Source organism: Globicephala melas, chromosome 1, assembly GCF_963455315.2.
Source record: "Globicephala melas chromosome 1, mGloMel1.2, whole genome shotgun sequence".
In the NCBI taxonomy this organism is placed as follows: Eukaryota; Metazoa; Chordata; class Mammalia; order Artiodactyla; family Delphinidae; genus Globicephala; species Globicephala melas.
Window position 1 is genome coordinate 76,801,342 of NC_083314.1, and position 18,046 is coordinate 76,819,387.

Consider the following 18,046-nt stretch of genomic DNA (forward strand, 5'->3'; position numbering starts at 1 on the left):
TTGTGAATCCCAGGAAGAAGACTGACCAACATCTTTGTCATACTCCAGAGCAGATATTTTAAAATCCAGTTTCAGCACGGAGACCCTATTCAGTTGCTTGGTACGGCTACTGGAAGTGAGATCTTACAAAATCTTCCGGCTTGTCATGAGGCACAGTGGGATTGGGTAAGGAGTAACAGAATACAGTATTTCAGCCAAAACTTTTATTATGGCTAAAAAATACTGGGAAAAAAACCCATATCCTACTTTCTATAACATACAACTATTGAAATATACAGACAAATAATAACTTAAAGGAACAAATAGTTACAAGCAAACTTACAGCTTAGCCCTCACCAGGTGGTGGCTGTTTTTTCAGCTCCCGCCCAGTGATCTTTCCAGTCTGTTAGTTCTTGCTCTTGAGCAGCCAGATTTTAGTCTGCTGGGAAGAGAGAATTTATGGGATGTAGCACCAGATATAGTTGATCTCCAAAAGTGCGCTAGCTCTTAGGGCTGTGGGGGTAGGGGAGTAGCTGTGATCTTTAGGCTAGAAAGACTTCCTGAGGGAGAAGAGTGTGGAGCAGAGTTAAGAAGAAAGCATGGGAAAAAATTAAAAAAAAAAAAAAGAAGAAAGCATGGGGATAAGTACTTTGATCTTAAGAAGTGGGATACAGATTATTAATAGTGCCTAGATTTATATGAAGTTTATTTCAAATACCTCCTATCTATCTACTGAGCAACTACGAAAACTAAACTCATAGTCCAGTTGTCTGAGAGGCTGCAGACATACATGTATGTAAAACTAGGAGGAAATTTCTGGCAGAATTAGGATAGTGACTAATACATTACCAGACAGTAAAGCATGAACCCAGAATGTGGGTCAAGTCGCTGCAGTTCTGGATATATGTCAAGGTTTGGCTCCATGGGGAGGGAAAGCAGGCACAAATGTGTGGCCTGGGGGTTGAAAGTCTAGGCTTAGGTCGCAGCTCTCCTACTAGCTGTGTGCCCTTGGACAAGTGACACACTCTGAGCTTATTCATCAAATAGGGATAATATCAACTCTGATTCCTCAGGATTACTGAAAAGGATCAAAATGAGTTAAACGTTGAATTCAAAAAGTACAATAGAAATGTGAGGCAATATAATTAGAAGAGAATAAAGGATTTTCATACACATTTCATTTGCATCTCGCAAAAAAAAAATAAACCTAGAAAATGCACATTAGCATTTCCATTTTCCACAGAAGATTGACTGCCAGATACCGTCCTAAAGTCACGTAGCTAATAAGCACCTGAACCTATGAACCTAAACTCAACGCTTCTTGGGATTTCAAATCTCACGCTCTTCTGATTGCATTAGGTAGGAGCAAGGGAGAGCTGAGAACATTTAAGGAGGTTATTCAAAGGACCGGTTCTGGGGAGTAACTTAGCAATTAACATGCGAGAAGGTGACATCTGAGTAGAGCTGAGTGGGAGCCCGGAGACAGGGGAAGGCTTCATTCACAGAGAGTCTCTGGTATTCCTGCCCCTGGAGGGAGGAGGAAGTGCAGTTTCACCTCCATCCCTGGACCGCCAACCCAGCTTCTCCCCTAGACCATCGTTCGAGGCGGGAAGCGGGCGGGGTATCGGAAAGCCTGCTGCTTAATGGTGAGTCCTCGGATTTTAAAGAGGGAGGAAAGTCCTGAGAGGGCGACGTATAGTTCCTTTTTATGTCTCGCTGTTCACGTAGCCCAGAGGGGCAAAAAGGCGTAAGCCCATGGAGCATTGAGAAGGACCACAAGCCTGACAGCCACCATCTTCTCGGTTCCGGCAAAAGACTACCAGGACCATAATGCAACGGTGCGCCGAGCCAATGGGTCGCATCTCGCTGCACACATGCAGGGAGATCTAATTCCCAGGGAGCAGCGAGCGGAAGACTACGAGGCCCATCAGGCAAGCCAAGGGCCTCTTCTTCCGATGACTGGCCTAGCTCTGGCAAACCTGCCCGCGCCCAGGATCCTCCGCGCGCAAGATGGCCGCGCCGGGAGCGGAAGCGGAGCGGAGGAGGTGCTAGGCTCTACGCCCCCTCGGCCTTCCGTGAGGACCGTACCAGTCCGAAGAAGGAAGCTCATGGACCCGAAAAATGCGTACTGCCTTTTCTCGCCGTGACCATGGGGGCGTACTGACAGAGCCTTTGATCTGATAGGCAACCCCAGCATTTCGCAGCCCTGACTTGGAACCTCCCCGAGGACTGCAGTGTAAGCGCGGTCTCTGCGTTCCGACCGAGGCAGGAGGCCAGTCAGGCAGGTCCCTCTGTCCCGACAGGTGGGACACTGAGCACTCCATGCCAGCGGGCGCGGGGAGGCGTGGCCTCCCCCAGGGCCGCCACCTCTGCTGGTTGCTCTGCGCTTTCACTTTAAGGCTCTGGTAAGGAGGGGCTGAGGGCAGGGAAAAGGAGGGGACGGGAGGATCGGATCGTCCCCGCCCCCTGTGTCCCTGGACCGTGGAGGTGGGGGGGTGTGGTGGGGGGAGGTTCCCTGTTTTCCGGCTTCTGACTTTTGCCCATTTCCCCCCCTCACCCGCTTCAGCCAAGCAGAAGCTCCCGTGCGGGAGGAGAAGCTGTCAGGTGGGTGAAGGTCTGGGAACCCGACGCCCCTATAGTTGTTTTGTTTTGTTTTGACCTCCTCCCATATACCTAGAGATCAGGTGGAAAAGGGCGGCACCACGTGGAGCGAGGGCATTCAGCTGTGATGGGAAGTTGATGTGCAGAACTTAGGGGAGAAATATTTTCTGAACGAGGTCTGGGGCTTGCATTTCTCTCCCTCTCTAGTGAGCACCTCAAATTTGCCGTGCTGGCTGGTGGAAGAGTTTGTGGTGGCGGAAGAGTGTGCTCCATGTTCTAATTTCCAGGCTGTGAGTATCTGTTTTCTCTCCCCTTCTTCTTACATCGAATCAGACAGGGACTGTCTATCTAAGTATGCCTTTGCATTGTCTTTTTGTCTTTTTTCCTTGCAGTCTCAGTGTGAGTCCAAATCTAAACTGGTCTTGCCCCTGAAAATGTGCCCTTTTCTTTCCAAGTTAATGGCAACGTTCAGCTAATAACAGTGTTCTGTTCATTTTTAATCTAGTAGGTTCTGGAACCTGCCCTTGCCTCTCGTAGACTATTGACCCTGAAGTGTTCTTAGTAACACGTACTTCTCATCCTGTAACCACCACCTCATCACCCCCGTGAGAACTCTTCATTAGTTCTCTGTTGCCTACCAGCTCTGAGCCGTAGCACTTGGACACCTGCCCATTCTGAATGGCAGCCTTCCTGTTTCTCCTGCTGCCCCTTCCTAACAAGTGCTTTGGTCCTTTCCTCCTGGCAGAAAACCACCCCCGAGTGTGGTTCCACAGGGTATGTGGAGAAAATCACATGCAGCTCAACTAAGAGGAGCGAGTTCAAAAGGCAAGTGCTGTTTCTTTTCTTGAATCCTCCTAGATCACCCCTTTGCTTCTGTGACTTTAGGTAGATAGTCCTGCCTCTTCCTCTTTGTATGGAGGTAGCATGGCATATTGGAAAGGGGAGGGGATTTGGAGGCAAATTACTTGAACCGAAGTCCCAGCTCTACTCCTCAGCACTATATTATTGGCCATATTTTCTCATCATTAAAACTGGTTAATACCAGCTCTGCTTATCTCACCAGAAAATAAATTAAATATTTGAATGGGATTAATGTACTGTAAACCCTTTATTTTTATTTTTGGCCACACCATGCGGCATGCTGGATCTTAGTTCCCCGACCAGGGATCGAACCTGTGCCCCCTGTAGTGGAAGCGCGGAGTCTTAACCACTGGAGCATCAGGGAAGTCCCTGTACTGTCAACACTTTAGAAGGCTGACTCTGGTTTCCTCTTTTCTCCTCAGATATATCTTGGTGAGGATGAAACAGGAGGGAGATTAGAGGGAGAGGCAGTCTGGTCTTCCCTGGGGATAACTGTTTCTTCTTGCCCTCAGCTGCCGCTCAGCTCTGATGGAACAACACTTATTCTGGAAATTCGAAGGGACTGTCATAGGTGTGGCCTTGGTCTTTGCTTGCCTTGTCATTGTTCGTCAGCGACAACTGGACAGAAAGGCGCTGGAAAAGGTCCGGAAGCAAATTGAGTCCATATAGCTACCTCCTCCCCTTTCATCTGGGTCTTAGAGACCCTACCTCAGACAGAAAGGGGAATGAACTGACTCGTGCCCCTGGTTCTCTGGAACCTTGTGGTGGCACCCCCTTTCTCCCATCTTCCTCGTCTAAATCATTAATGAGCAGAATAAAAAGAGTAAAATCGTTTCCTTCCCTAGTGTAATTTGGTTTGGGGGAGGAAGTCATGGGGGTAGAGAGGGAAAGGGGGTGGCAACTTTAGGCCTCAGTTTACCAGGTACCTATCTTCCTCCCTCTTCTACTATTACTTAAAACTGTCAGGATACAATTTTAGCAAAAAAAATTTATTTCTCAGCCAAAATGTCAGTTTCCCCTCAACCCTATCCCCAAAGAAGAAATAAAATCACAGATACATGACAAAAGTATTTGAGGTGCCCCTTGACATAGGCAGACTGAGCCATGGGGTACAGACATCTAGGGCATCCTGATGTGATTCAGACCCCTGAGGCCAAACAGCCCTGAGTGGGAACCCCAGGAGGAAGCAGAACCACAGCCAGCGGAGCCCTGGATTCCTTATTGTGATTGGGAAGTGGGCCAGGAGGTGTTACAGCTCACATCTCATCTGCATGCAGCACAGTTCTGATGTGCCTGCTGGGGCCTGCCCTCCCTCCTGTCTTCTCAAGCAGTGTCCTTGTTGAGCCATTTACACCCTTGGCCCCAGGTGACCCCTCCAATCTGGACTCCACCGCTGGATTCTCCAGATTTTCTGTCATGTCCTTGTGAGTCAGGATGTTTCTGGAAATCACTGTGGGGTGAAGGAAAAAGGGCAGTAGAATAGTGCTCCCTTGGTTGGGGATCCTAGACAGAACAGGACCTCCCTCCCACTTCTTGACTACTCTGGAAAACAGAGTCCTTTCCTGCCCTTGCCTCTCACCTCCATGAGGCTGGTAATCCTCAGGCCCAGCTTCTGGTAAGCCCTGAAAGGGGCTGAAACTGGGCAGGATGATGAGAGCCAAGGAGAAAAGAAGGATCTGGGAAGAAGCAAGAGGACATTTGGGCTGTGGGGACAATAAGGGAAGGGAGTAGAGGGCAGAGTGACTAGGGGGCAGTTGGGGTCATCAGGGATGGGAAGATAGGTCTGGCTATGGAGTGGGGGCATCAGGATGGCAACCTGGCAGAAGATGGAGGAGGTGGCAGGGGAGATGGGAAATAGATTAATGGTACCAGAACACAAGTGCTAGTCTGGGCAGCTTTGTTGGAGGTTTGAACAATAAGCATCTGCAGCTGGCGGAGCTGAGTCACCAGGGAGCTGGGAAACGAGGAATGAAGAGTTAGATCTCCTGGGAACCAGGGCCCAAGAATGGTATCCCTGTGTGCTGCACCCTTACCCCAACACACGCACTATGTTTTCACTCACATGTTGTGCCTCTCCAGCTCCTGGACTTTTTTCTGTAGTTCCTGGTTCTGTGCAGAACAGGCAGCCACCCTAGGAAGGGTGGAAAGGTAGGATAAGGCTCTGTAATCATGAGTCCCTGACCTTGCCTGCCTTGGTGAGGAAGGGGGCCCAGTCGTGAATCCAGAAATGTGAGTCCAAACATACCTGCTCTCTAGTCCATCGATGTACTCTTTCTTCCGCCGCCGACTGTCCTGAGCTGACTGCTTGTTACGGATTTTCCTCCTGACCTTCTTGAGGACCCTCTCCTCTGCCTGGGGGCCCAGGGTGTGTCAGTCCCGGGCCCTTAACCTCCCCCAACTCCTCAACTCTTCCCCTGCTATCCTGGCTCCTCAGAGGCCATGGTAGAGCCGCTGGGTTACGATACCCTTTGGAGAAGCTTGTTACCTTGGTGAGGGGCAGGTGAGAGGGTAGGGACACCCCTTCCTGTCCCAGCAGACGTTTCTCCTCTTCTGTCAGGAACAAGGTTTGACAGGGCAGCTGGTGGGGGACGAGAGAAGATGAGAATGGAGAGAGGGTCATCCCATTTTCAGTACTCATGCTGTTCCCCTTGCATGCCTCCTGGAGAGAGTTTCCTATTTGCACTGAGGAATAACAAACCGTAAAATGAGATGAGGGGCAGGGACCTTCATGCAGACAGACTGTTGATTAAACCACAGGGACTTCCTGAGGCTGACAAGGGAGAAAGGTGGTTTTGTCATATTTTTGCCCACAGACTTAAGACCTTGGCAATCACAGCAAGTTAGGAAGGGCCTATTCTGGTCCACATTTGCGGAGACCTTGTGGGTATTGGAAGAGGATGTGGAGTAACTCACTAAGGTAGGGTTTGCTTGACCTTACAGCAGGCAAATGATTCATTGTCAGCCATTAACTTCAGCTTGGCACAGTGTTACCATGACCTGCCAACCACAAGGAGATCCCTGGGGCGATGGCCCATCCTCCCCTAGGGGCTGAGCCCTAACTTTCAGACTGAAGTTCTGTCCCCTCTCAAAGAATTCCCCAAAGGCAACCAGACTGAACAACTTCTCATAACAAAGTATGTGGGGAACATAGACAGGTGTCTGGTTAATGTGAGCCCATCAACTGAGTAACTTGCTTTTCTAACTAATACTTCTTTTTGAACGATTTAGGCTTCACTTTGTGACTCAAGAGGAATTTGCTTTTGCCTGTTGATGGTCTTTGGCTTTTAGCTAAACCACTTCTATCTCTGCCTTATTCTGATGTTCCCTTCTTGCCTCTGTGACTATTTGGTGAATCGTTAGAGGGGTGTCCCTCCCAATCCACCTAATCAAAATCTCTAAAAATGAGGTCTAGAGGTATTTATGTATGTACGTATGTATGTATTTTTGGCCGCGCCGTGTGGCTTGTGGGATCTTAGTTCCTGACCAGGGATGGAACCCGTGCCCCCTGCAGTGGAAGCGCAGAGTCCTAACCACTGGACTGCCAGGGAATTCCCCTAGAGGGTTTTATTTTATTTTATTATTATTATTTTTTTTTCGGTACACGGGCCTCTCACTGTTGTGGCCTCTCCCGTTGCAGAGCACAGGCTGCGACGCGCAGGCTCAGCGGCCACGGCTCACGGGCCCAGGCGCTCCGCGGCATGTGGGATCTTCCTGGACTGGGGCACGAACCCGTGTCCCCTGCATCGGCAGGCGGACTCTCAACCACTGCACCACCAGGGACAAAACCAAAAACAAAACAAAACAAAACCAGGACTTCCCCGGTGGTCCAGTACAAACTCCCCAGTGTTTCTGACGCACACTCAAATTTAGATGCCTCAGACTTTTTAAGATTCCTCAGCCCAAGATTCTAAGATGCTTGGCTTGGCTTCTGGTCTCAGCTTCAACCACAGATTTTCAGGGAGGCTAGAACCTATTCCCTGCCTTTTGCACACAAGGAGTTCTTTTCAGGATAAAGGGAGGAACAGTGACCTGGGCAAGACCCCCTCCTCATCCCCGCTGCAGGAACCAGCCCAGCTAGCCTTGGGAAGGTATGTGATGTGTTACTCCCCTACACTGTAACCATGGGCAGTGGGTGCCTGGTGAACCATTGTTCCAGTAAAAAACGTAGTTGCAGTTGCTTCTACATTCTGTGCCCAGTAACCAGTTGGATTCCCAGGTGGCCTGTCACATTTCCACATCCTGACCCAAAGCCGAGACGATGGCCCTAGCTGAGCAGGCAATGCTCATGGGTCTGGGCTTTCTCCAAACCCTATCCCTGGATTCGCTCAGCCCACCCTCTCCTTAACTGAGGCATCACCCCCTTACCCCCAAGGGATTCTCTCTTGTCTTTTCCTGCTCTTAAAGTTGCCCACATCTCCCTGGCATTCAGGCCTGATGCCACAAAAATTAGGGCAAAGACAGTGTTCAGCATCAGTTTTCCCCTCCCTCATCCCCTTCTCCCCAGTTCTGTGTATCAGGGAGTACTGAACCCAGCTGACCCCCAGGACTCACCAGGGCTGCAGGAGGCACTGAGTTTACAGGGCCTGCTCTGGGCAGGATGTGGGCATGAGCATCGGGAGGCAGCTCACTGACCACACAGGCATCAGGCACCATAAACGGTGGGCTCCACTGATCTGAGGGAAACATAGGTGGCTGGGAGAAAGGAGATGGATGGCCGCAGGCCCTGGGTAGTGGCACAGGTTGGGGAAACTCCCTTAACCCCAGGGTTAGGGCTGGGCCTGAAGGGCCATTGTCCGCTTCCCACAAAGAACACTGACCTATTTGGATGGAGATGAGCCCTACAGCTGGCCCAGCTTCCCCCTGCATCCTCTCTAGGGTCCCTGCCTCATAGACAACGTCATAGAGGGCAGGGGAACTGGGTGGCTTGGGGGCAGGGGGACTGTCTGGATGGCGAGGATCCTCAGAGCTTCCACTGTCACTGCCAGGAGAGGCTTCTGAGCAGTACACTTCATTTGGATCAATGAAAAGTTTCAGGAAATCTTCAGGCTCACTCTCTTGAAGACCCTACAGTAGAAGAGGGTGTATATGTGGATAAGGAAGAATTCTGGAAGTCCTATCTGACATCAAAACTAGATCCTTCATGCTTCAGTTTCAGTCCCTTCTGTCCTTGGACATGAGGATAGTTACAGCTCATGTCTATTTTAGGGGCTCTGTCTTCAGACTTCTAAGCGGAAGCTGAAGCCTCTTGGACTTATCACAGAGTTGTCTCAACCCACACCCACTCCCATTCATCACACTCACACAGCCATGGCCCCCACTGGACTCCCAGCCTTGCAGCCCCTGTTCCTGTAGCCTAGTTACTGGGACCTCTGAAGGTGGACCATGGAGTCCCAGCTCCAGGAAGGATCCTGTTGAGAAGACGTCTTCTGGAGGCTCCAGCCACATTTCCAGCAGGTCAGGGGTTCTGAAATCCATGCTTCTGCGGGGAGGCATGGGGGGGGAAGGGGGGCAGTTGCAGAAGGAGAATGATGGCTCTCCCCCTCCCCCACCCCCCACAGTTTCTGGGCTCCTCTCCCTCTTCCATTATCCCCCTTCCTCACCTGTGCAGCCCCCTCACCTGTCACCCGGAGCTCTCGCCTTCGGCCTTATCTCTCTGGTTCAGACCAACAGGCACCCCCCTGGGTATTACCTGTTCCGAAGAGCCCAGCCCTGCCAAGCCAGCCTAGCCCGTTGATGGCCCCGAACACTACACCTTTTCTTTCCTCCAGGATCTCGCATCCTGGACCTGCCTAGCCAAACCCCGCCCCCAGCCTTACACTACGTAAGTGGGCTGCACCTAGCCAGGAGCCACGATAGGGGCGCAGTAGCTGGAGCAGGGGGTTAAGAGGAGGAGCGTGCACAAACCGGTCTTAAAACAGCAGCCTGCCCTTTCTGCCTCAGTTTCTCCTAGCGATAGCAAATCTTCCTGAGGGTTTGCTGGCTCCTCAGGGAAGGATAGAGATGGCTGTGACTGGAGCACAGGACGCTTGAGTGCCTGTCCTCTGGACGTCAGTTTTACAGGCGGGAAACCACGGCGGGGTTGAAAACAAAGGAGGGAAGAGTCCATAGGATTGCCGAAGACTGACAGAGGCATCCCTTCCCCCACCCCGTGGCGCTCTTCCCACACTTGAGTCTGATTGGACGCTAAAGACATCCAGAGGTTTTGAGGGGTAGTGCATTGAGCCAATGGGATTACCGTCTCGAGGCAGGCTCCACCGTAACTGGTCGGAACGGGCTGTCAGAGAAGGAGTGGGGCCAATGCGGCCGGAGCACTTATTTGTCTGGCGGGGGTTTGGTTCTGAGGGAGGGTAAGAGCCAGAAGACTTACTGTAGGGAAGGGGGGGGGGTATGTGGGGGGGGGGGCGCCGGGGGAACTTCCGGAATGTGGGCTGAGGCTTGGTTTGGTTTCACTTGCCATGTGACTCCGAAGTGTTAGGGAGTAAATAACCTGTTGACCCAAGTTACGTGACAGCACTTTGACTCAGCGGGCCGGAAAGTCGCGCAATCGCAGGTTGTCCAAATCCGTAATCCATGCATTATGCTACTGATAAAGAACAGCACTTATATACGCACACTCACAGGACTCTCTGTTAACTAACGGAGGGACAAGGGCCTAGAAAACTGCAAGAGGTTAAAAAATCATTCGGATTTGGTTTGGGAATGACTTATTTTTTGCGTATGATTACCAACGACAATATGCACTATGTGTCCTGCATTTGTATAGTTTACAAAATGTTTTTTGTAAGCATTGTTCCTCATTTAATACACAACAGCGCTGAGGTAGACAGGGCAGGTAATGTTTTACTAACTTTACCAATGAGAAGACAGATACGTGACTAGAATGTAGTAATACCGAAACTCAGGGCATTTTGCCTTGGTCCAGAGACTGATGACCCAGGAATTCACTTTAAATAAAATAATGGATATAGGATAATACTGATATAGGTATGATTTTTCATCTGCCTGCCTCCCCATCAGTACTTCAAATAAAGGATAGCTGAGTGAATAAAGCACAAAAATTTGGGTTGATCCAGAGTTCAAACTGGTATTCTTCCCGTGAAAATTTAAATGAGCTGAGGGTGAAGACAAGAACAGGATATAATATTTATTAAGTAACTGATATATGGTCAGGTATTTTCATGTTACTCATACAATTCTCATAACAACTCACAGCTGGCAGAAAGAAGTTAAGTAACTTTCTCAAGATTACTCTTGTTGACTGAAAAACATTGCACAACCTAAAAGTTGAGAATTTTGTTTTATTTGGCAGTCTTTCTGAGGACTTCAAGCCTGGGAGGCAGCCTCTCAGATGGCTCTAAGGGACTGCTCCAAAGAGGTAAGGGAGGAACCAGGATATACAGCAGTTTTTGCAACAAAGACCAGGTATTAGGAACATCAAAGGATTATTATTAATTAAAGAAAACCAGATATCTCAAGTTAATGAAGTTAGCACTCTATGTATGGGAAAATGTAAGAGCTTGGGCTCACTGAAATTATTCCTTTGATTTACACCTTAGCTCTCTAGGGCCAGTTTCCTGTTCTATCCCATCCCAAGTCCCTCAGGGCACACCTTTGGAGGTGGCTGCAGTGGCTGAGGGCCTGGCAGCAGGGCAGCCCATTCCTATCCATCCTGAGTTCTCTCTGGGCTTACCAGGCGCCTGTAGTGGCTTGATGGCTGCAACATCCTTTGTTTACTCACATGGCAGGCAACATTTTTCATTCACACTTTGTAAGTAGCTGAACCAAGGTTTGGATGCCTGAGCCCATATTCTTTGCACTATACGAAGCTACCTTGCTGGGGCTTTCTCAAATTTTCCCACTCTGGCTTTCCTGCTCATCTCCCCGCATCTTGCTCAAGTAGTGAGGAGACAAAGCAGGCTTCCTAGATTCATGCAGAGCTCTAAGGAAAGCGGAGCTGTCCTTGCTGAGATCTTTCCTAGAGGAAGAAAGTTTTCAAAGGGCTTCCTGCAGGCTGCATGTGTAGAGATGATTAAGTGGAAGATATACAGTCATCCCTGCTTATCTGTGGGGGAATAGGTTCCAAGATCCCCCTCGGACACCAAAGTCCTCAAATGTTCAAGTCCCTTAAGTAAAATGATGTAGTACAGGCAGCCCTCTGTATTCGTGGTAGCAGTTCCGCATCTGTGAATAGGGAGGGCTGACTGCTCTCAGCCTGTTAGAACTGGATGGAAACTCTGGCATCATCTGCTAGTCTAACTTCCCTCTTCCACCTGATTTATCAAGCTCCTGAGAGGGAAAATGACTTGCCTAAGATCACACATCAATTAAGGTAGAGCTGGGACTAGAACCCAAGTGTCCTGACTCCCAGTCCATGATTCCTTGTTAATTTACTAATTAACAGTAATCTTGAAAGCATAATTTGTGACAGACAAACCAGTGCATGCATATTATTCCCTTGAATAATCTGGAGTTTTCCCTAATAGTAATTTTTATCTTTTTTATTTTAAAATATTTATTTATTTTGGCTGAGCTGGGTCATAGTTGCGGCACATGGGATCTTTGCTGGGTCATGTGGGCTTATAGTTGTGGCATGTGGGCTTCTTAGTTGCGATATACGGACTTTTCTTTAATATTTATTTATTTATTTATTTTTGGCTGTGTTGGGTCTTCGTTTCTGTGCGAGGGCTTTCTCTAGTTGCAGTGAGCGGGGGCCACTCTTCATCACGGTGTGCGGGCCTCTCACTGTCGCGGCCTCTCTTGTTGCAGAGTACAAGCTTCAGATGCACAGGCTCAGTAGTTGTGGCTCACAGGCCTAGTTGCTCCGCGGCATGTGGGATCTTCCCAGACCAGGGCTCGAACCCATGTCCCCTGCATTGGCAGGCAGATTCTCAACCACTGCGCCACCAGGGAAGCCCCGGACTTTTTTTTTTTTTTTTTTTTTTTAATTTGGCTGTGTCGGGTCTTAGTTGTGGCAGGCGGGATCTTTTGTTGTGGCACATGGGCTTCTCTAGTTGCAGCGTGTGGGCTCCAGAGCGTGTGGGCTCAGTAGTTGTGGCACGTGGGCTTAGTTGCCCCGCAGCATGTGGGATCTTAGTTCCCCGACCAGGGATCGAACCTGGGCCCCCTGTATTGGGAATGTGCAGTCTTACCCACTGGACCACCAGGGAAGTCCCAGTAATTTTTATCTTTTAATGAAGAGCTTGGAACAGCAACGATACTTTCATTAAGTGACAGGACACCAATACCACATTTCACTTACATCCTGATCTTAGAATCCTGTATGATTCTTTTCTCCTAGACCCCCTCCACCAAGAAGTCCTGATATTCCCTTTTCTTAAGGAAGTTGCTGGCCTGCATTTCCAGAGCCTTCTCAGAGGCATCACCATGTCCCTTCTTTAGGTGAGGCCTTTTCACATTTGCAAAAAAAAATAGACTGACCCCCCCTTCATTTTCCTCCTTTGCACCCTACCCTCCCATGAAACTAGAAGAGGATTCGGATAGCACAGTGATGTGGGCCAAGAGTATCCAGGCTAAGGAAGCAGTGAAGGTCCAGAGTCGAAAATACCCTGGTTCATTCAAAGAACAGAAAACAGAAAGGAGGCCCACAGGGCTGGAGGGAGAGAAGTTGGAGAGTTCCAGATGAGACTGGAGAGAACCCTGGCCAGATGCCTCGAGGCACGGTAAGGGTGATAAGCTGGAATGTGCCGAGAGAAGCTCCTCACTGAGTGGGGTTTCAGCAACCTCTGAGAAGGGTCCCGCCACTTTTTTACCCACTTGCAGGCAGAAGGTGCAGAGAAGTCAGCTCCGGCCATTGGTAGTTCAAGAAGGGTTGATTTTCAAGAAATACTCTCACTTTGCTATTCCCCTTTTCCAATTCTTCCTTGTCCTTTTTCTTCCTTGTGGGTGCTGGCGAGGGAGTCAAGCAAGAAAGTCAGTCCTAAGAAGGGAATGCTTTCCCTTTGGTGCCCAGGTGCCCAGAAGGGGATCTTAGAATCTTCTAAGAGAGATAGGAAGACTTCGGCCCAAGACCAGGCAGATATCCTCAGAGATGTGGGAGGCGGAAGACTTGGGAATGCGGGGGTTGCGTATGGCGCACCAGCCTTGACCGCGGGGTTTCTAGCTTCCTCTTTTAGAATCTTCAAAGGATCGGAAGCCTTCGTTGACCGGCCACGTTCGCTGTTCAGACCTCCACCACAGCGTCCCAGGCCCTCAGCCCCTCAGCCCCTAGGTGCTCTCCGAATTCCTTTCCCTTGCCCCGCCCCGGTTGTCTTCGGCTCAGCCGGGCTCTGGCTGCTGGTCTCTGATTGCTCCTAGCTCACGTCACTCCCAGTATGGCCCCGCCCTCTGGGCGCTGTCATTGGCTACTGGGGGGGTCGGTACGCCGCGGCTGCGGGGGGAGGGGTAAACGATGGGGAGGGGCGGGAATTCCCGACTGGAGGCCGGAACAGAGCGGGTGCCTTGTAGTGAGACCCTCGAGAGGTGAGTGCGGGATCCCAGAGAGCGGGATCTGGGTCGGCCGCCCAGGCTTCTCGGGGCCTACGAGCTGGAGTCCGGGCTCTCACGTTCTTCTTCAGCTTCCCGGCACGCTGGCGGCCTCAAACCCCGCCTCCCGGAGCCCGGACTTCCAGACACCGCCCTCAGTTGTTGGGTCAGCCCGTCCCGGGACCCCAGACGCCTAGGGCCCCTCTTTGGTCGTTTGCCCCGACATCCCAGCCTGTGGCCTGAAACGGTCGCTCTCTGCTCTCGGGGGGATGGCGCTGGGGAAATGGGAGCGGGGGAGCACCCCAGCTCTCCCTGTTCAGGTGGTCCACGAAGCTACCCATGACATCTCTCCCTGAACCCTCTTCGCTTCATCCATTCCTTCCTGGAAAGGAGGCTTGACCTCTCCTTTGCTTAGAGGACCCCAGCTCTCTAGTTTTCTGGGAGCTCCGCGTGAAAGGGTAATGAGATATCCACACAGTCCTCATGCCTCAGTTTCCCCCTTGCTAGGTCCCTGAATGAGTCACTTGAAAAAGTCACTTGAAAGGGATAAAGTCTGAGGGGAAAGAGTGATATTCCCAGTACAGGAGTGGATGAGTCACACTGGGATAGGGAAGGTCACAGAGTGGCTGGGGTGAGGGAGCTGCGTTCTGCTGACCAGCCTTCCCCTTTCCTTGGCCCCATATTTCCCTTGTGACCACTCCCCCACTCACCCTGTCTTCCTAGGTCTGAGAGTCATTGGAGCTACCACAGCCGCCATGGGGCCCTGGGGAGAGCCAGAGCTCCTGGTGTGGCGCCCCGAGGCAGCAGCCTCAGAGCCCCCAGTGCCCATGGGACTGGAGGTGAAGTTGGGGGCCCTGGTGTTGTTGCTGGTACTCACTCTCATCTGCAGTCTGGTGCCCATCTGCGTGCTGCGCCGGCCCGGCGCTAACCCTGAAGCCTCAGGTAAGCCTCTCCTTTTCCCTGCTGCCATGGACGCTTGGAGGAGGGAAGGCTCTGGGGCTAAGGAAGGTGACCTAAGAGGGGACGGCAAGAGTGACTATTGCTTAGGTTGGGTAGTGGGGCTCATTTGCTCATTCCCTTCTGTGCTCCACTCCTGCCCAGCCTCCCGCCAAAAAGCCCTGAGTCTGGTAAGCTGCTTTGCGGGTGGTGTCTTTCTGGCCACATGTCTCCTGGACCTGCTGCCTGACTACCTGGCTGCCATAGATGAGGCCCTGGCAGCCCTTCATGTGACGGTGAGCCCCGGTCATCTGCATGTGACCCTTTGTATGTGGTGTTCAATCACATACCTCTGGGAGCGGTGGTTTGTATGGATCTGTCCATGTGTCACTCCACGACTGTATGGAAGGCTCTTGGCTTGTGACCCCATGAGCTGTGATTTTTAGTCATAGAGCATAACTCTTTCTATAGGTTCTCACCCTCTCAGTCCCTATGTGACCCCTATGTGCCCTTTGTGACAGTGTGAGGAACCCTATTACCAGGTGTGTGACCTATCTGTAAGGTTTCTCTAGTTTCAGCCTCCAGGAAGTTAATAGCCCTCCAAGAATCATCTTCACCCTTCACCCTTTCCTGAAGGGCTGGAGATAGAGGTCCCTACAGGCCTGGGACAGGTAGGAGGCAATTTCCAGGGACCCGGTGTTGCTGACCAAAAGGCTACATAACTCAAGGAAGTAGGATGTGGGGAAGATTAAGTCCAAGGCATAGGACAGGCTTATTGGAAAAACTGAGACAGTTGGAGGAAGTGAGGAAGTAACACTGAATGTAACTGTTCGTCTGTGACTGAGTGACTTGTGTCTCTGTGTGACTGTGTGTAAGCCTGATTGTCCCCATGACAGTATGTGGCTCTGTGTGTGAGCATTTGGGAAAGTGGGCCAATGTGTGGCCTACATGTGACACTTTGTGTCCATCTACCTCAGTGACTTTCAGCTGGGGGTGGTTTTGCCCACCCCTGTCATCCTCCCACCCTCACCCCCACCTCCCCAGAAAACATTCGATAATGTCTGGAGACTTTTTGGTTGTCCCAACTCAGGGAAGGAGGGCTTGCTAACTGGCATCAATTGGGTATAGGCTAGGGATGCTGCTAAACATCCTACAGTGCACAGGACAGCCCTCTACATCAAAGAATTATCCAATCCGAAATGTTAATAGTACTAAAGTTGAGAAACCATGATCTACATGTAACACTGGGAGTGACACCATAATCTGTACGGTATCTATGGCACCAAGTGACTATATTTTTGTGTAACTGAGAGTGGCTCTGTGTGTGGGAACTCAGGTCTGTGTAACTGGGACTCCACTAAACTCTGCATCTGACTCTTCCTCCCCATTCTTGGCCTGTCTCCTGAAGTCCACGCTGTCCCCTTTGCCCACAGCTCCAGTTCCCCCTACAAGAGTTCATCCTGGCCATGGGCTTCTTCCTGGTCCTGGTGATGGAGCAGATCACGATGGCTTACAAGGAACAGTCGGGGCCACCGCCTCGAGAGGACATGAGGGCTTTGCTGGGAACAGCGAATGGTGGGCTGCAGCACTGGAATGACAGACCAGAGGTCCCACAGGCAGGTGGAGCCCCGGCAGCCCCCTCAGCCCTACGTGCCTGTGTACTGGTCTTCTCCCTGGCCCTGCATTCAGTGTTTGAGGGACTGGCAGTGGGGCTGCAGCGAGACCGGGCTCGGGCCATGGAGTTGTGCCTGGCTTTGCTGCTCCACAAGGGTATCCTGGCAGTTAGCTTATCCCTGCGGCTGCTGCAGAGCCACCTGCGAGCACAGGTTGTGGCTGGCTGTGGGATCCTCTTCTCATGCATGACACCCCTGGGCATTGGACTGGGTGCAGCTCTGGCAGAGTCAGCAGGGCCACTGCACCAGCTGGCTCAGTCTGTGCTGGAGGGCATGGCGGCTGGCACCTTTCTCTATATCACCTTCCTGGAAATCCTGCCCCAGGAGCTGGCCACTTCTGAGCAGAGAATCCTCAAGGTCATTCTGCTCCTAGGAGGCTTTGCCTTGCTCACTGGCCTGCTCTTTATCCAAGTCTAGGGGGCTCCAAGATACGCACGGGAGGTTGGGTATCACGTGCCCTGGACCTTCCTCCCCCTCTCCCAGTGTGTGGGGAATAGGAAGGAGTGGGGAAGGGAGGTACTGAGGACCAAAGAGTTCTCTGGGAGGTAAGGATGGAGACTTTGGCACTATTTGGCCAATGAGAGGGAAGTGGGCAGACAAGAGCCTGGCCCCCAGGCCCAAGGGAGAAAAGATGGTCAAGTCACTAGAGACATGATCAAGGGACATTAGTATTGGGGAAGACACTGAGTGCTGGTATCAGGGATCAGACACTACACATAGGGACAAGCTGGTAGTTGGGAGGCCAGAGGTGGGTACCCAGCTGCTGTGGGATAGAGGTATAGAGAGGGCATAGGCCCAGAGTCAGCAGTCCTGTTGGTTCTAGCCCATTTCAGCCCTCTGTCACTTGGAGTGGACCCCTCCAACTTTTCTTAGCTCCTACTTTCATATCTATCTTCCTCTTCCCTTCTCCCAGGGGACTATTGCCAAATGGCATCTTCCTGCCAGTTTTGGTACCTTCTCTGGCTTCTCCAGCCCTGGTCACTCCTGTATTTTTAAAGTGCCAAATAAATCCCCTCCCACTTTCTCAAAGCACAAGTGATGGCACTGAGCCCTGCCCAGCACCTTAGTGGAAGGGGTCTGCTTGCTCTTTGTTTTGGTCCCAGATTGTGGGGTGGGACAGAAATGTTTGCTGAGGTGGGGTGGGGGGCAGGTTGGCAGAGCTACCGTCCCCCACTACTGCTGTACCCTAGGAATACTGAAAATGGACATGGTGCCCCGTGCCTAGATGATAAACACTGAGATGCCAAAACTTTTTTATACCAGAGGATCCCAAGGGGGAAGGGGAAGGCTCGCCCCCAGGGTTATTTTTTGGGCCGGGAGGGCTGTGCATAGGGCCATATATTCTAGAATCTATTTTACTAACTGACCTGTTCTGGGACATGTTACCCAAATAAAACAAGTTTCTACACATCTGTACGGTATCTGATTCATTTGTCTTGGGAAAGGGGTGGGCACATGGCAAGTCTGAGAGGGCCTGACTCCCAGATGTTTAGGGCTGTTTGAATATCCGTGAT

General features: G+C 51.1%; 3 protein-coding genes across 12 annotated transcripts; 2 read left to right on the forward strand and 1 right to left on the reverse strand.

The window, feature by feature from the left end:
* Window positions 1-1,594: 1,594 nt before the first annotated feature.
* JTB (jumping translocation breakpoint) lies at window positions 1,595-4,275 on the forward strand. Its single transcript, XM_030841869.3, has 5 exons — window positions 1,595-2,384; window positions 2,546-2,583; window positions 2,788-2,870; window positions 3,326-3,405; window positions 3,954-4,275. The coding sequence occupies exons 1-5, from the start codon at window positions 2,302-2,304 to the stop codon at window positions 4,108-4,110; spliced, it is 441 nt and encodes a 146-aa protein (XP_030697729.1). The 5' UTR covers window positions 1,595-2,301; the 3' UTR covers window positions 4,111-4,275.
* Window positions 4,276-4,411: 136 nt separating this feature from the next.
* Window positions 4,412-9,575, reverse strand: CREB3L4 (cAMP responsive element binding protein 3 like 4). Of its 10 annotated transcripts, XM_060299016.1 has the most exons (10): window positions 9,131-9,227; window positions 8,743-8,920; window positions 8,259-8,505; window positions 7,993-8,114; window positions 5,927-6,019; window positions 5,687-5,793; window positions 5,504-5,572; window positions 5,311-5,395; window positions 5,021-5,117; window positions 4,412-4,891 (listed from the first exon to the last, which is right to left on the reverse strand). In XM_060299016.1, the coding sequence occupies exons 1-10, from the start codon at window positions 9,217-9,219 to the stop codon at window positions 4,698-4,700; spliced, it is 1,281 nt and encodes a 426-aa protein (XP_060154999.1). In that variant the 5' UTR covers window positions 9,220-9,227; the 3' UTR covers window positions 4,412-4,697. The 10 variants fall into 10 exon arrangements, 9 of the variants coding, with proteins under 9 accessions (XP_060154999.1, XP_060154983.1, XP_060154980.1 ...); XM_060299000.1 differs by having other exon boundaries at window positions 5,504-5,793; XM_060298997.1 differs by having other exon boundaries at window positions 7,993-8,505.
* A 4,282-nt stretch (window positions 9,576-13,857) lies between these two features.
* SLC39A1 (solute carrier family 39 member 1) lies at window positions 13,858-17,942 on the forward strand. Its single transcript, XM_030841824.2, has 4 exons — window positions 13,858-13,920; window positions 14,647-14,865; window positions 15,025-15,155; window positions 16,293-17,942. Exons 2-4 carry the CDS (start codon window positions 14,679-14,681, stop codon window positions 16,947-16,949), a joined length of 975 nt encoding a protein of 324 aa, XP_030697684.2. The 5' UTR covers window positions 13,858-13,920; window positions 14,647-14,678; the 3' UTR covers window positions 16,950-17,942.
* The last annotated feature ends 104 nt before the right edge of the window (window positions 17,943-18,046 follow it).

Excerpts from the sequence above, each read along its gene's own strand:
- JTB (XM_030841869.3), top strand. The coding sequence starts at position 2,302 with ATGCCAGCGGGCGCGGGGAGGCGTGGCCTCCCCCAGGGCCGCCACCTC. Across the intron at positions 2,584-2,787 it reads GCGGGAGGAGAAGCTGTCAG|TGAGCACCTCAAATTTGCCG; the intron begins GTGGGTGAAGGT and ends CTCCCTCTCTAG. Across the intron at positions 3,406-3,953 it reads AAGAGGAGCGAGTTCAAAAG|CTGCCGCTCAGCTCTGATGG; the intron begins GCAAGTGCTGTT and ends TCTTGCCCTCAG.
- CREB3L4 (XM_060298979.1), bottom strand. The coding sequence starts at position 9,219 with ATGCGAGATCCTGGAGGAAAGAAAAGGTGTAGTGTTCGGGGCCATCAA. Across the intron at positions 8,921-9,130 it reads GGCTGGGCTCTTCGGAACAG|AAGCATGGATTTCAGAACCC; the intron begins GTAATACCCAGG and ends GCCTCCCCGCAG. Across the intron at positions 6,020-7,992 it reads CAGTGCCTCCTGCAGCCCTG|CTGCCCTGTCAAACCTTGTT; the intron begins GTGAGTCCTGGG and ends GTCCCCCACCAG.
- SLC39A1 (XM_030841824.2), top strand. The coding sequence starts at position 14,679 with ATGGGGCCCTGGGGAGAGCCAGAGCTCCTGGTGTGGCGCCCCGAGGCA. Across the intron at positions 14,866-15,024 it reads CGCTAACCCTGAAGCCTCAG|CCTCCCGCCAAAAAGCCCTG; the intron begins GTAAGCCTCTCC and ends ACTCCTGCCCAG. Across the intron at positions 15,156-16,292 it reads TGGCAGCCCTTCATGTGACG|CTCCAGTTCCCCCTACAAGA; the intron begins GTGAGCCCCGGT and ends CTTTGCCCACAG.